General features: G+C 44.8%; 1 protein-coding gene across 2 annotated transcripts in view; it reads right to left on the bottom strand.

Moving 5' to 3' along the window:
• Nucleotides 1-16,841, bottom strand: part of scube3 (signal peptide, CUB domain, EGF-like 3) — a 70,763-nt gene that overhangs the window by 3,889 nt on the left and 50,033 nt on the right. For both annotated transcript variants that reach the window (XM_076741158.1, XM_076741159.1), the window contains 14 exons: nucleotides 14,405-14,521; nucleotides 12,628-12,750; nucleotides 7,881-7,997; nucleotides 3,685-3,807; nucleotides 3,441-3,557; nucleotides 3,252-3,347; nucleotides 2,990-3,106; nucleotides 2,333-2,494; nucleotides 1,927-2,130; nucleotides 1,478-1,639; nucleotides 1,218-1,385; nucleotides 953-1,114; nucleotides 670-867; nucleotides 390-542 (listed from right to left, as the gene is read on the bottom strand). In XM_076741158.1, the coding sequence (XP_076597273.1) occupies nucleotides 390-542; nucleotides 670-867; nucleotides 953-1,114; nucleotides 1,218-1,385; nucleotides 1,478-1,639; nucleotides 1,927-2,130; nucleotides 2,333-2,494; nucleotides 2,990-3,106; nucleotides 3,252-3,347; nucleotides 3,441-3,557; nucleotides 3,685-3,807; nucleotides 7,881-7,997; nucleotides 12,628-12,750; nucleotides 14,405-14,521 (2,019 nt within the window). The remainder of the gene's footprint in view (nucleotides 1-389; nucleotides 543-669; nucleotides 868-952; nucleotides 1,115-1,217; nucleotides 1,386-1,477; nucleotides 1,640-1,926; nucleotides 2,131-2,332; nucleotides 2,495-2,989; nucleotides 3,107-3,251; nucleotides 3,348-3,440; nucleotides 3,558-3,684; nucleotides 3,808-7,880; nucleotides 7,998-12,627; nucleotides 12,751-14,404; nucleotides 14,522-16,841) is intronic.

Below are 16,841 nucleotides of genomic sequence, written 5' to 3'. Positions count from 1 at the left end.
TGACAATGTTTCTGACCTGATCTGAGACGATCAGGCCTTCGCACTCAGAGCTCCTCGACTGTGGAAAGACCTGCCAGAGCAGATCAGGCGAGCCAGCTGTCTGTCTTCATTGAAATCTCCTCAAAACACAGTTTAGAATTGCATTTCTAGTTTCATTCTGTGCATGTGCTGCATTTCTTTGTCATTTCATGCGTGGAGGTGGATATCTCAAAGCTGCACAAATTAAAAAAACAAAACTATCTGCATTGCTCGTGACCACGAGAGGTAAGCGAGCAACAAATGCACGCATACACACATATATTTACAGTGAACTGACACTTCACAGTTTCATTTCATAGACGTGACAGTTCATGATAAAAGCCAGCTGGTGTGATGAATGAGCTACATACCATCATAAGTAACGTAGGGGATCTGAAAGCCCCGGGCGCTGTTGGCTTCATTGGACTTGAAGTTAATCCAGAGGCGTCTGGAGCGAGCTGTGAAGGCGATCGGCCGCTCGTACGTCTGACACGTCTCGTAGGTGGTGATGGATGTGGCTGACCCTTGCGGGGGCACAAGTGGGGGCAATGGTGACTAATCAGGTTTACAGAACTGCTCCTTGTTTGGTGCAATTACTCTCAGCATAAACAGTAAATTCCACTGAACCAACAACCGGAAAGAGTCACTCACAGTTCTTCCTCATAACCAGCACATCTCCACACTCGTCCTCTGAGGGCAGGAAAATCTCTGGCACCACGATTAGGATCTTGCGCTTGCTGGGCGGGTTGATGTTCCAAATGCACTCCACATTAGCGGGGTAATTACCAGGATAGTTAGGTGACTCAATGTAACCCATGAATTCGCCCATCTCACCACCGCATTGCCTGTCTAGACGTACACAAACAATACAAATTAGTTTCCAGCTCATGGTTTAAAAAATCTAAAAACACAAAACAGTAATTTTCATACTCACTCTTGCACTGTGAGACACTCGTGGCACCGTCAAAGTCAGTGGTGGTGTTCCCAGGGCAGGAAATACAGTAGTTCTGTCTAAACTCTGTCTGATACGTCCCCACCGGGCAGCGGATACACCGGTGAACGCTCGTGTTGTAGTAATGACCCGGAGAGCACTGGACTGCAGGGCAGAAGCATGAAGATGCACATTAAGTGGGGAAGATTTTGCAGATTATTCGAACAGATTTTCCTGCCATGGTTGCATAGAAAGAGCCCAAACTGACCTTTGACTTCACAATCATGGAAGGAGCTGGCACCTTCCCGCTTGGTGCTCAGTCCTCCTCCACAGGGGAAGCACAGGGTCCGTCCCAAATCCGGCTGGTAGGCGCCCTGAGGGCACGGCTGACAGGGCTTGAACCCATCGCTGGAGAAGTACCCCGTTGGACACTGGCCTGGGTTTGATGTGCAGAACACAGAGAGAAGCTGGATTAAGGACAGTTCACAGGATCAGAGACACACGTTTAACCCTGAGACGTTAAACTACCTGCACAGGAGGAGATGTTCCGGGCCCCGACAGGCCCGTGGCCGTCGCTGCCGGGGCAGAGGTCGCAGGCCAGCTGCCCCTCCTTCTCCTGAAAAGTGCCGGGCGGACACTGGACGCAGCGCTCCTGCTCGCCGTGGTAGTAGGACCCCGGCAAGCATCTGACTGAGAGAATATCCACAACGGCTGCGGTCAGAGACGACACACTTCACTCCAATCGGTTAAAGACAGAAAGACGAGCCTCGAGCTCTGTTTTCATGGTCAGTTTTTTGGTTGATGCACACTAAAATTGAATATACTCTCAGTGGCCATTTTATTAACACCTCTACAACAGATTCAACAAAAACTAAACATTAAAGCGTCATAACAGTTGGTAAAACAGTTGTGTTGCATTGCATCAGACTGTGCAGGTGTCCCTAGTGGACACTCCTGGTCCAGCTCTCCGGTCTTACCACATCGTCCGCTGTCTCTCTCCCAGCCCGGGCCACAGTTCTCCTGAATGGGAGCAGCCTGGGGAAGTTTCTGGGCCACCTCGTATTCCAAACCAGCGACTCGGATCAGGAAGCGCTCCTGGTTGATGGACTTCTTCAGAGCTTTGATATAAGTCTTCACCTGCTTCTCCATGCGCTGCCTGAGGCAGCTGAGGTTGCAGCTCCCTGGTTATGGATAAATAAAACATACAGTGCTTCAGTCACCAGCACACAGAAGGTCCTCCCAGCATGTGTTAGACTTAATTATAAAACTGAGCCGTTACTGTGCAGTGTACATTAGGCTGCATGCTTTGACTAATGACAATCTGTTGGCTGCACAGTAAAATGATGAACGCAGGCAGTGACTGCTTCGGATGAGATGACTGACCTGTCGTGTCTCCAGGTTTGACCTCAGCTTCCAGCTCCAAAGTGATGCGCGTTACCTCTTTGTTGGTGGGGTTGCGAGCACGTCGCCCTTTCGCTTTCTTAGACGAGTCACATTTGAGGTTGACAAACGTCACCAGGCAGTTGCTGCAGGGCTGCGCGCCTCCTGTGGACGACACGATATCACACTGTCTGTGAGGAAATGCTGTGTGAGATATACGAGTGAACCCCAATCACACACGAACGAAATGATTAATGTTGGAGAATTAAGGACTGTAATTTCCTTGAAGGTATGACTCATTAGTAGCCATATCAGGGCTGCAACTAATGATTGTTTTCATTATTGATTCGTCTGCCCATTATTTTCTCAATCAACTGACTGATTGTTTTGTCTATATAATGTCAAAAGTTGTGAAAAAAATTGATGTGTATCTTACGTGACAGAGAACAGCAGCAGACCCTCACATCTGATTTGCTGGCACCAGTGAATATTTGACATATTTGCTTGAGAAATCATTAAAATAATTTATCCATTACACAAACAGCTAATTTTCCGTCAACTGAATAATCAATTAATTGACTAATTGCTTGGGCACATGCCTTTAGGTTTCTATAAAATAGCAGCATGTGTGCACAGCAGCACACTTGGACTAAGGCTGACCTGGTCCAAGTGTCCGTCCTCTGTCCTCCGTCCTGCCGGTCAGCTTCGGGTGAAGGTGACATTTGGCGTTTTTAATCTTGAAAGAAGCCGTCTGCTTCACTGGAGGGGCCAGAGTCTCTACAGACAAACACAGCACAGTGGGAAGGAGCACACGGCAACATCACACCGCTGCCACAGCAAAACACAGACTGTCTGTGCAGCTGTGACCGACTGACAGGACTGTTGAAAAGTGTTTGCTTATAGAATGTGGAGGGCAGCCAACCTATGCAGCCCTGACTGCTGCTGGAGTTGAGCCTGGCGGGGGACTTCCCTCTGAGGATGGGGATGCCACAGCTGACTGAGTAGCTGCTGTCAGACTCTGCAAAAGGTCACAAATGAAGAAAACATTCTGACTTAAAAAAGGATTTCACTTTGCTGTTTTGCGACTGCACTCAAACTCTGGGCGACGTACCTGCCAGATAGTGAGCCTTCGAGGCGCAGGTGAGGGAGCAGCTCTCTTTCTTGCCCGTCTTGCTGCACGTCAGCGTGGCCTTCGGTGCTACGAGTCCAGGAGGACATTTCACCAGCTCTGAGGGAAAATAAACCCGCACAGAATCACAAAGAAAGCTGAGAGAGTGAGAGAAAAATCATCCAGGCACGGCCATGAGGAGTGTGTGTCTGTTATTTCACCACAGGGGGGCAGTGCTGCTACATACCAACACAGTCCTTCCTGTTCCAGTGCAGCTTGTACCCTGCTGGACAGGTACACTCGTAGCTCCCCAGAGTGTTGATGCAGCCATATTTACAACCTCCACGATTTATACTGCATTCATCAATATCTGTGAACAAACATGTTAGCATTTTAGTTAGCGTGATCGCTAAAAAAGGAGTCATTGTCCTCAGCCACCCTGCTTGATTTCTAAGAACATAAAAACATTAAAGCACATTAAAATCAGAAACACAGAGAAACACTGTGGTCAGTCCAAAAAGATATGGAGTCAATTTTGTGGAATAAAATGAAAGAGTAACTGGCCTATTAAGAAAGAGCCCAGCTGTGAATGAGGAGAGGTCAGTTCACTTCACCCTGTCAGAGAGTCACATTCTGGGAAGATTAATGTGTTGGCGTGTAAACAGAAGTGATTCCTCGTTTTGATGTCGCCACATTCGATTTCACGGTCAAAACGGCTTCGCTCTTCAGCGAGGAAGACTTGTGGTGAGCACTAAATTATAATCACCTTTTCAAACGCACGCTGAGCTAAAACCACTAAAAAGCATCCGGGATCCAGATGCAGGCTGGCTGCCATTGACGCCAGACAGAAAATCAGTTTAGTGAGCAGAGCTGAGGATGCGGCAGGCAGCGGACAAGCGGCGGAGACACCAGGAAAGAAAAGAGACGCAGATAATGGCAGTGATTGATGATCTGGCCTGCTGATATGAAATGCTCTTCCTTGTCTCATTCAATTATTCACCCTGAATAAAAACAGTCGGCGTGCCTCTGCGCTCCCTGAAGAAGATGATGACTTCATCAACAGCACTCTGCCGCTGTGCAGCCAGAGCGGCTTGGAAATGTTGTGAGAGATGTGCTGCTTATCCTCTGCATCAAAGCACTCAATTTAAAGGACAAAGAACTCTAATGAATATCTGATGGCAGCGGAGTTCATCTGCCAGCGACTGTTGTTTTGACTCCTTTGTTCCTCCCATACTTGAAATGTAACCAAATAAATGCATTCTGACCTTTCTCCAGATCACTCTTTTTCTTAGCGTGCTCTCACAGAAGAGTGCAGACATGAGTCAAGAGAGAGGGCAGAACAAAAAAAGACAAATTGACATTTAGACTCAACAATTGCTTTGTGAAGCGGAGAGGGACGATTCCGGGACGGGGCTGGGGAGTTCACGGAAATGTTATGTTAAATTTTAATCGCTCTTGTGCGCTTATTCATCGGCATCAGCGGCTCCCAGTCCAAACAACGTCGCAACGTGAGTTCTTAAGAGGGATCTTCCCCACGCTCAGTGTGGACAGACCACCTTCACCTCTGTGCGGTTTTTGAGGGATTAAACTTTCTATGTGTACGTACGTGTCAGGGGCAGAAGAGAGTGTTTCTGCTGAGGTCAATTCTGGCTGGATCAAATGAGGTCAATTCAAAAACACTTACAAAGTATTTAGTCACAACTGCTCTGAGTCTATTTTCTTAGCCGACAAGCAAAAATGAGTGGATTGTTTTGCTAGCTGAGAGGGAGAATGGCTGGACGTACTCTCACTTGGGAGGAATGTTGACAGGCCTCCGCACAATGCCTGACAGCAGGTCACTGACCTAATTGGGTTTGTTTAGGGTGAGCCTATTGTTAAACACTGAGCGCAGCTTTCTGGATTGTTTGGCAGCTATATTTCGGTTGATAAACCACACAGGGAATAACATAACCCTGGTTATGGAGTGAGAAAGTACAACAGGGAGCGCCTTAAATCTCCGGGGTTATCTAACAGTTCCGACAGCACCGATGAAAAGCGAGAGGAAATCATTCATCAACGGCTCTCTCAACAATGGTATAGAGAGCCATTAAAGCCTGACCATCTTGTCTCCTCTCAGCAGCTCCGTGTGGCCTGATCACAGTCCATCATGTGAGTAAAAGCCTTACAAATCCAATTCTGGTGCTTTTATTACATGAACTGACAGCTGCCTTTGTACAGAATGGATCCCATGAACCTCTTACAGCTATAGATTGTGTAACTCTAACCATATGTAAGGGGGGTGGATGAAATAAAAGCAAGCCTTTATGATATAATACAATCCAGCATCTCTCAGTTTCAACAAAGCACTTTATGAGTTTTAAATAGGTGGAATTTTTGCTGAGTCACTTTAATGGATTGCATAAATCTCTGTTATTTTGCCCCCTTCCAGTATGCAGCACTTGTATAGTAAAACAACAAAAACAAAAAAGACCTTTTTAGGGTGTTTTTACCTTTATCAGATTGTGACAGCAGAGATATGGACAGGACAAAGTTAAAAAAACATCCAACCAAGGTCCTCAGGTGGACAGCGTTGGTAGCGTTAACACGGTGTGCCTCCTGCTCTTACTGTTTGACGGTGGAACTAACTGCACTGTTGTGTCTGCGCAGTCCCCGTGGTTGCATACAACTACACGTTGCTGCCCTCTAGTCTCAGTAAAATTCCTCATTCTACATTCTGTTGCAACATTCCTGATCAGTAGACCTGTCAAACTACAGGAAAAAAAAACACAAAAAAAACCCCAGAACAAATCACTGCGAAGCTATGTATTTCGAGTACATATGCTGTCTCTCTCTGTCTCTCCCAGAACTACTGTGAGGCCCTGAGGCGCTGGAGACAGCAGCAGATTCTAACTGGTGATACGCACTCCATCAAAGGGACGGTGCAACACCCTGATGTGCTCTGGCGGGCCTCTTGCTGCCTGCCAGGCAGATCTGACGTGCCCCCACACACCTCCTCCCGACACCAAAGGCTGTTCCCACTATCTGTTCCACACCAGAGTACAGTAGGTACCTGCTAATGTTTGACGGACATGGTCATACTTCACCTTGAAGGAGCATACCTGCAGGTTTTTCCTGTTTTAGTCCATTAACTACATCACAAATAGTACACACTTTACATTACTGCCAAGTGTAGCGTAAGGTCTTAGATTGATTTCCTGCCTTCCAGGCAGCAACCTGTTTCAGCTCATTTCAGCCTTTTTGAAAATCAACTTGCAGAAATTCAAAACTGGCTCGAGATAGCTAATCCATCAGAGTCATTTAGATGCATTTAGTTATTACATAAGAATGCAGGCGTGTGCAGGGACTTTTCCGGGCTTTTATTTTTTAAGGATGCTTTGACAACCAGATTTATGAGTCAGCTGGTGAATAGATAAACAATAGCAACACACTGAGACTGTGAAAAAACTGATGTTGAATTGTTTGTTTGAGAGCAAGCAAAAGTCAAGTAAGGTTGGTGTTTTTGTAAGAGCCACTAATTTGCTAAACACTTTGCTAATCACTTTACATGATGTTTCAAGTCGACTAGTCAAGTTGATTTTCTAGAGTCAGCAGCCAGACGAGCGGGAGACACAGTGTTTCTGTGAGTTAAAGGCTAAAATCAGCATGCTAACAATGACAATAAGCTAACATGCTGATGTTTAGCAGGCATGATGTGTTTTTTTTTTTGTTTTTTTTTTGGGGGGGGGGGGGGGGGTATTTCTGCCTTTCTTTGACAGTAATAGATGAGGAGGCAGACAGGAATTGGGGAGAGAGCGAGAGAGACGGGTGTGACGTGTAACAGAGATCACCGGCTGGAATCGAACTAGCAACAGTTGTGACCTTTCAGCTACCGAGGCGCTCCTACCAGATGATCATGGTAGCCACAGTAGTTTAGCATGTTAGCATGCTAACATTTGCTAATTAGTGCTAAACACAAAACACAGCAGAGACTGGTATGAATAATCTTTTTGCAGGTATTTGGATGATGGTGCTACAAGAAATGTAAAGGGGTCATCAAAGCAGAGGAGATTTTGAATGTGTGTACCAAACAGCTGTGGAGACGTTTCACTCAAAGCCACAAATATCAGTCTCATGGTGGCGCTAGAGGAAAAGTCAGTGGTTCAGTGAAGTCTTCAGGATTCATCTTCTGGGAACCATGAATGTCTGTACAACATTTCATGGCAATTCATCCAATAGTTGTTTCAATATTTCAGTCTTTAGAAACCAAACTAAAAGATTAAAGTATGCCCTTGGAGTGTATAAGTGTATTTAAATGAAAATTAATGATCCAATTCAGCTGTAGTTATATTTTTCATGCCAAACATAAGAGCAGCTAATGGAGGGTTAGCAAAGAGGTGTCAGATGCAGACGGAGAGTGATGGACAGGAAATTTAAGAGACACGGGGAACAGACGTGCTGGCTCACCTCCACAGTGTGCAAGGCCGTAGAGGACGTAGCCTTTATGACAGAGACACTGGAAACTGCCAGCAGAGTTGACACAAAAGTGGTCACAGGCGCGGTCAAAAGAGCACTCGTCAATATCTGTGTGGAGAGAAAGACACGCTGTTAGAAACTCCTCAAGCAGCTCAAAAAAAAAAAATCACAAAAAAGATCGATTTTTCAAACAGGACTCTTCCATCGCCCCGTCATGGCACATTTTCCTGTTTTCATCTTTTGTGCTGTATTGCATTGTTTGTCACGAATTGCAGTGGGTCAAGTCACATGTCGCAAGAAAAAAAAAGTTTATTTTGAAAGGAAGACATCTTCTGTTTGTTACTTGGCAGAGTGGTTGACCTCCCGGCGTCTGCACTTTTCCATTTCGATGCGCTGAAATGGAATTTTCAAAGTATTTTTGAAATAACAAGCGGCCACAGCAGGAGTCAAAAGAAAGTGCGCTCTTCACCTGATAAAAGGAGCTGAAGTGCCGTTTTTTTTTTTTTCTCTCTCTCAACGTAGAACCTGCCAATCACCTTCCTTCGTCTCCTTTTAACTACACCATAAATGAGGCAGCGATTTTAGAAACCCCATAATCGGATTTCTCATTCTTTTGTTCTGAGGTTGCGTGGATATAAGCATCGTTATGAAAAACAGCAATCATTGTATTTAGATAAATGTGTCAGCTGCAGATAAGAACAGGCCTGATTTCAGCGTCTTTGGTCCGTTTGACCCCATCAGCTTCATCACACCTGCAAATCCGTATCGCAGCTGCTCCTTCCTGCCTGTCAGTCGCCTCTCTGTCTTATCTGTTTGAGCTTTTCTGCTCTCGTACGCATGCATCCTGATAAGTCAATTAAATGTCACAGGCTCAAAGACCATGAGGATTGATACATGAAGCCACAGGAGATGGAGGACATTTGGTTTTATGACGATCAAGGTTTCCTTTAATGTCAGCAATAATCTGTGTCAAGCCCAGGCAGCACATGCTGGGAGAAAATAGGGATGAGCTTTTACTTTGCTGGATGTCTAATTGGCTAATTTAAGAAAGGTTCCCAGGATTTTCCCAGGAATATCATGCTTTCATCCACCATATCTGAGCCTCTCTAGGTTATGAGGCAGCGCCAACCACCATCAAACAGATGATGCAGGTATTTCACAGCAATTACAGGAGTTCAGTTAAATAATGGGTTACCTTGAAGAAACCAAGAAGACAGACTGATAAATGTCTGCACACATCTCGCATAGCTGTATGAGCATAAGCACAAAATATTCACACCGGGCATTACCCTTCATGTAAAATACAGCTGAACTCAGACAGGGAAGACATCTTAGACATCTTCTCGTCAGGAAGCATCGAGAAGATGAAAATGTGCTGAGATTAAAAGTTTATTACAGTAAATGATCAGCTGACAAAAGAGCACACAAGCTTTGGAGGAGATTCACAGGCTGATGTTCGTGAGTTTCAACTGTATCTACTTTTACCAAAAAACACAATTTAGATGTTTTCGATACAGACAGGACAAAACTGAGCACAAATAAAGACGAAAACTTTTATATGAACAAACTCATACAGTCCTCGCTGTTTGTTCCCGCTGGTGGCCCCAGGAGAGTCATAACAGCAGTGGCAGATGAGAGCAGCATGGGCTTGCACATGCTGCATGAGGCATTGCAAGACTGACTGATTTCAAGCATAAACTTTGCTCATCACACTTTTCAGTGAAGAGTCTAAAACGCTCTGGGAATTAGGCGTGGTGACTGAGTTAAGCCTCCAAAAATGTTGCAATAAGTGACGCCAGAAGTCGATCTGCAACTTATCATTATACACTTTCGTGTTGTGCCACATTACAGAGGAGATGTGTGAAGACATCTGGGACTCCAGATACTACAACCCTTATTTACCAGGCAGATAAGGTGAAGTATGCAGTGGGTGGGCAAGACTGCATCGTGAGGTGATGTACGTGCAGGGGACCATGGAAAGATACAGTAAGAACAGTGGCATCGCTTACACTGGAAATAACAAATCAGTTTCCATCAATTATTTCTTCTTCTTTTTCTCTGCTAATTTATCGACTCACTGACAGCGGCAGGACTCAATCATCACTTTAATGGAGCTATGTCTAAGAATTTTTGCTTAAAACATTAAAAAAAATGTAATTAACGATGGCTATGTATTGTGTTGTGGACGTATTTACTGAAGTTAGCATGCTAACCAGCTAGCCTTGGCCCATCCTGTCTCGTGATACCACTTTGTACCTCAAGAGGCAACAGTGAGTCACTAGCGTCCTTTCTGAAGGGGGATGAGGAAGTAGCGCTTCACTGAAGGCATATCCAGGTAAGAAACCGTGTTCGACGGCAAAGAAAAGAAGTGATTGACATAAAGACAGTACAAGAGTTAACACTGGCGTCACTTTCCACCAGCTGTTGGTGAGAAAACGTAATACATTTGATACCGAACTGATGCTAACGTTGCCTATCTAGCAGTATCTTAGTCTAGCTAATTGTGTAACGTTACTAACAGTGTTAATATGTTTGCTAAGGTAGGGGAAAGAAAGAAAGACCACCGGGAGGGACTGTGCATTTCCTTGTTTCTTACAGCACGGGTGGGTACTCTAACTTGTTGGTGATACGCTGGCCCCGATTTGTTTGGAGTACAAATTTAATAGGTGGCCAATTCTTGCAAAATTCTAGGCAGGCAATTGAGGTTGGCTGAAACCAAGCAAAGGTCACTGTTGTTTATACAGAACAGACAAGAGCTCTATCATAGATGTTCCCTCTGGAGAAAACATTGCATCTGATGAACATCTCCCTGAGTGCCCTCATGCGGATTAGGAGTGCGAAAGAGATGAGAAGGAGACCTTGGAGGGTGTTGAGGGTGGAGGAATGCTGGCAGGGGCTCAGCAGACATGCCCCATCCTGACTTATGGGCCATGGTCCACTGACAGCAGGGAAACACCATGACTGTTTAAACCGAGATAAACCCAGAGTTCAGTTTACACATCTCAACACCTCTTGGAGACCGCAAACGTCTCTTTAAGTGTTACCGAACGCCATGACCCTCCACCAAGCGCTTATTAACAGAACTTTAGTACAGCGCCATGGCATTCACTGCAGCTCACCTTTAATCTGCCACCTCTGGATGTATCCTCGTGAGAAAGACGCATGTTTGGGAAATTTAAAAGGGCATTCCACAGATTTAATACACGTGAAAATCAGCCTATTAAAACAGATGTATAATGTTTGTGACTCTGGAGGAGTTTTGTCTGCTCTGAGAAAGTAACCCTGATGACATCATTGTGATGTCAGAAAGTGTATAAATGATTTAAATCACAAAAATGACCATTCAGGGATTTATAACAACTGGAATTTGTTGTAAAAAGCCTCAATAGTGAGTGGGTTTTCATGTTTATGTTTGCTTTTTCCAACTCAAGACACATGCCCAGGACCTTTAATATCCTGTCTTATTTGTAAATTCATTGTCTAATAAAGAAAAAAGACTCTATGGGGAATCCAGTGTTTTTGAAGCTTTCACCATACCGGGGACTAAAAGTCAGGATATCTCAGCCTTAGCTTCTTTGACTGTGACCAATGTTTTTCAGCCTGTCTCTTGTGAGTCCTCCAAGTGCAATCCTAAATCCCTGAAGTGCCCCTTTAATCACAGATTTGCATACTGACACCAGGAGCAGAAAGAGCAGAAAGCATCAAGACAAAGCACAGCTTTTATTGCGAGCTTTCATTTTGCCCGGCTCTTGTCCCATGGGTGAGAAAAATGAAAGGAATGAGAGCAGAGGATAAGGAGCAGACAGGTGACTCAGTAATGTGGAGTACGTGTGAGCCAGGCAACACCTCACTCAACAGGAGGTGAGCTTTATCACAACTCTTCTGTCCAGACAAAACACACAGCGGCAAACAAGGACAACACTGTTCCAAAGTTGCCCCTGTGCACCCAAACAGCACATGGCTGAGTTGGCTGAGGCATGGTGCCACAGACAACAAGCTGTGATTTACATTCCTACATGCACAGACCACATTTTCTCAGTTATCTGTGTTATTTGGGCAAAATAAACTTTGCATTGTTGGGCTCCAAATAATGAGAGGACGACAAAATAGATTTGAAGTGACGAGAAACTGGCTGCAAAGCACAGTGACACAGTGTATATTTTCACTGACCACATAAGATGTTTACGCACTGTGTACAGAGTGGTGTGATTCAATGCAGCCATTCTGAACACATTGCATGACACTGATGTGTACCAGGCTGGATATTGATTGACCACATCAATAAAGAAAAGAGAATTTAAAAAATAGCATGTCATCTGTTTTTCCACTCGGAGAGAGGCTCCGCGGCTCTATCCGGCCTCTCTTCTCTCACCAGATGTTTCTGTAGTGGCTTGATTCATCCAAGAACCAGAGGTTTTGGAGCCGGAGCTCTAATTCCTCGCACCTGTGTTCGGCCATGGCAAATTCTTTATTTGTTCTGCAGCTAGTCCTCCCAGCTCCTGCTGAGCGATGGCTACCACCAAATATACCAAACAAACAGGCCAGAGAGGCCTGGTTTGGCTTCTCTGCAGGCTGGAAGGAGCATATTTCTGTGCCACTTGGAGGACAGTTTCAGTTTACTGTTGCTAAACAAAAATCACTATCTATCAGAAAGGAAGTGTTGACGATACGCCTTTGGGTAGCATTCCGGGGGACAATTTGTTTTACCTGGCAGCAGGTTGTCAAAAGGTCTACCTACCTTGACAAGTCCTCTCATTGGTCAGCAGCTTGTAGCCTTTCTTGCAGCTGCACTCAAAGCTGCCCACCGTGTTTCGACACACGTGATCACATCCCCCATTGTTAAGACGGCACTCATCAATATCTGTGAACAGAGAATCATCAAGAGGAGTTTATACAGAACCTGTGACAAAAGAAAAGGGAAGAGGATCAAGCACTGAACACTAAACGCTGACCAACAACAGCAACACTAGTCACTCTCCTTTAGCTCTGTTTTTGGTCTCCACCGACTCCTGACAGAAATATCTGTCTCTTTAGCTGCTAAATGCTCCACTATGTTCACCAGCTTGTCACTTCCTTTGTCTGTCGTTTGTAGTTGGTTGTGTACAGAGCTTTTCAGCTTAAAGCAGCAGCTCGCAGCAGCAGCTCACACCAGCGCTGATAAAAGTGGTGAAACTGAACCAAAACAGGTTCAGAGCAGGAAAACCAAAACAATGAAGATGAAGAAAAATGCTCTGTAGAGCTGAGGGGAAATGCAGTGTTGGGGAATAGCTGTCTGGGGCTTGATCACTACGTGTGAACCATTGTTAACATATATATTTTGATTATAGCTGCTTTAAAAGTTAATGCTGAGTTGTTAAATCTGAACAGTGTGGTGGAGATATAAAAACAAAGGCAGTCAGGCTAATGGTGCAGAACTATTTAAAAAGGGATGATGACGTGTTTCGCCATGACGGTCTTGCAGAAACTGGAAATGAGCTTCAGGGATTTCCTCACTGGCCCTCAGAAGGGCTAAAATCAGTTTGCGTGTGGCTGTAATGGGATGCAGCTCTCACACAGTAAAGCCCCCTGGCAGTGAGGCCTCTAAATCAAAATTGTCCTTCTTCCTCCAATTACTCTGCGCTTTATTTATGTGGCCAATACCCAATCGATATATCATGTGTTCATCCCTGCTTTTGATGGTGCTCTGCCTTGGCAGGTCTGGCAGCGACTCTGATTGATTCAGAATCGTCATCACAAGTGAGGCGTCTCTCGAGGGAGTCGTCATCATCTGGTTGAAATAAATGCATCAGAAATGGAATAAAATAATCCTTTCCTTGCTCCATCTTTGTCTCCGTTCTTCAGAAGTGCCTGGCCTGCAGCAAGCCCCTGTCTTCTTGTGCCAGAGCTGCCTGGGTTTGTTTTCCTCTTGTTTCCTCTCAAAGCAAACTAATACAAGCCAATGTACTTTTATCAGAGTTGTTAGTGTAACATTACGAGTCACTCTATCTCCGCTTTTCTGGAAGCACAGACTGTCCTCATTCTCTCCAAAGCTGTCTACTCGGACTGTCAGTAGTGCTTTTGTTTTCTCCTCGTAAGTCTCCTCATATAATTTTCAATTTCATCCTAAAGTTTAGAGTAGATTTTATTAGATATAATATTAAAAAAAAGTATCCAGGTTGCTTGAGTTGATGCTCTGCCAAAACTCAAGAGAGGATGACGGTAATGTAGTGGAAAAACTGTCAAGAAAACTGGTGGCATGACAAAATAGTACTCAAAATATGCAGCTGAAAAAGCAGAAAGTAGTGAAAGGCTGGTGGCACCAGTAAGGATGCAGACACTGTGAGAGCACTTGTGGGTGCAAAACAATGATAGTGTAGTCTATAAAGAGAAAATCCAACTAGCAGGCTGGAAAACGGGCTCTCAGGGAGGGGTGGGGACATCGCAAACAGGAAGGAAGGAGGCTCCAATGTGCCTGGCAACGGGACAAGCGGGAGATTAATTTGGTGACGGCTCCAGTTTTAACGGTGATGCTTTACCTTTGCAGGTCTTGCGGTCCGGCTGCAGAGTGAAGCCAACAGGACAGCTGCAGCGCACTCCTGTCACTGAATCATGACATGTGCTATCACAGCCGCCATTGTTCACTGCACAGGTCTCTGCGGGGGAACAAGCACTCACAGTCAGACAAACCCCATGGAAAAAAATACCGGAGACGCTGTCTTGACCTACTTATCCCCCCCCCACACCAAAACAGCATACATGCATACTGGTATTACAGTAAAAAAAATGAGAAGGCACGCTTTTATATTCAGCATTCATTTTGAGTCAGACAGGAGCAAGAAATAAAGAAGCAGAGCAGACTTTCAGGTCCTCAGTGGTAGAAAGGGATGAAGAGGAAACAGGACGAGAGAACAGAGTCACAGTCAGCAGCTGGATGAGATTAACAGTGAGGGAACAGAGGAGATGCTTGTGAATAATGAATAGAGAGAATCATTCGGAAACATTAGAACCAACACAGCCAAATATAGAGTTCCACACATTTCCTCTACGTGTGTGAAAAGGTATGCAAGTGTGTGCATGTTTGCTTGTCTTTGGTCAAGGTGAGCGGTGACCTCTAAAAGTCCTCTGTCTCCCCTCCATCACGAGGGCAGACGTTTGACTTCCAGACACATGCGGACAAAACCGCCACTTTTTCCTGGTTCTGACAAAAACCCTTGCAGGCATTCTGGGGATAAAAAAGCAATTTCAGCAACCTGGCCCCTGTGTTGGCTAGAGTGATTTGAAAAAGGGAGGTAGTCAGTCAAGACAGGATAGCTGAGGCCTCTTCTCTAGACAGTGACAAATTTCACTGAGACTTTCATTTTAAGCAACAGAACAGGAGAGATGTGTTCCCACATGAGGGAGACCTGTGTGAGCCTTAATAGTTTTTGGCAGCTTTATAGAAAACCTCACACACTTCAGAAGAAAACAAATAAAAAAAAAACACTCCTGTGACCTGGAACAATCACTTTAACTTGCTGTAAGGTGAGTGGTCATCCACACAGCTCATCACTTCTCTCTAATGGGCTGTAGCATGCTGCCTGGCAGCTCCTCTAAAAGGGAGGCAGCACAGCTGGGCTGCTCGAAGACTTCACACTGGCACAGAGATGGCAGCTCACACGTGGCACTGAAAAGGGAATGCAGCCGCACAGGTTTTTTTTTTTTTTATAGAGAACGAAGATCCCTTTGGGGAAACACCTAATCCTCTTCACTTAAATTTAAAACTGCACTGCCTGCAGCAGACATAATGAAACTTTCTGAAGCTCTGTTCTCCAAATAAAAAAACTTAACTATAGACTGGAATTGTGCATCAAAGCAGAACAGGTGCTTACAGTGATGTAATTTTATGTTTTACAGCCGTTTCATAGACAACAGCTCAAAACAGTTCAGTGGATGTTGTTGCTGAAGGCGGAACATGATGCATTAATACAGCGAGACAAATTTCAGGTACACATTAATACGCAGGGGGCTGAGTCAAAAAATTAGGCAAACACTTGATGAAAAAGGACTTGGAAATAATTGAATCATTGCAAATACAACTATAAATGAGGGCTGTTTTGGATTACATGACAATTAGCAGTATTTGTAACCCCCTTCATCCCCTCTTGTACCTGTTCAAGTGTCTCTCGGCTGGTTTCAACTTCTGCTTCCCTTTATACGCTGTCATGAGTTACACCAGACGGCTCTCTTTGCCTGATTCTCATGTAGTTCTGCAAACATTACTAGCCTTTGTGTTTGGAGTGAGACTGTAAATTTTGAAAGAAGAAATAATCTTTCACTTGTATTTGAAAATTTCTAATCATTAAAACTCACCTTTGCTGGATTCAGCAGACTCTAGGCTTCTACAGCCTAACTTGTTCTGCTATGAACAGTATTTTGATGGCTAATGTAGCTAATGTTATCTAACTTTACATGGATATTACTGTGTAACCGACAATACTGAGTCGGTTTGAGGACTTTATGACTCTCTGCACTACATTTTGGCTTTTACTGTGACACCATAATTCCCACTTGTGTCCACTGTGGCAGCAGAGCCAAAGTTACACAGGCTCACTGTATCTGACTTCAGAGCTGAAATCCCTTTCTGTGAGGTGTTTCCATTATTTTGTCTACTCCCTGTCGTTGGCAGAACAGTTATTCTCTGCCTCTGATCCTTTGCAGGAGGATGATAGCTCAAGGAGTATTGGGCCATAGAGGGAGGGGGGCTTCCAGTTAATATGCCAGTCCCATCCCAGGCTTGACTGTAGCACTGTGGGTTCACATAATTGCAAAGTGTGAGCAGAGACAGTTGGCAGACGAGACGATAAGACAGTGTCAGGACATGCCTCCAAAACGCTTAGTCAGGCAGCCATCTCACCAAACTGTAATGATCATGTGTTAAGAGAGCAAAGAAATATTTCTGACATTATGGTTTTGTGAAGACAGGGTCGAGACACA

The sequence above is a fragment of the Chaetodon auriga genome, chromosome 10 (assembly GCF_051107435.1).
Source record: "Chaetodon auriga isolate fChaAug3 chromosome 10, fChaAug3.hap1, whole genome shotgun sequence".
NCBI classification, from domain to species: Eukaryota; Metazoa; Chordata; class Actinopteri; order Chaetodontiformes; family Chaetodontidae; genus Chaetodon; species Chaetodon auriga.
Note: the sequence above shows the minus strand (reverse complement) of the source record. Positions and strands in the feature narration are given on the sequence as shown.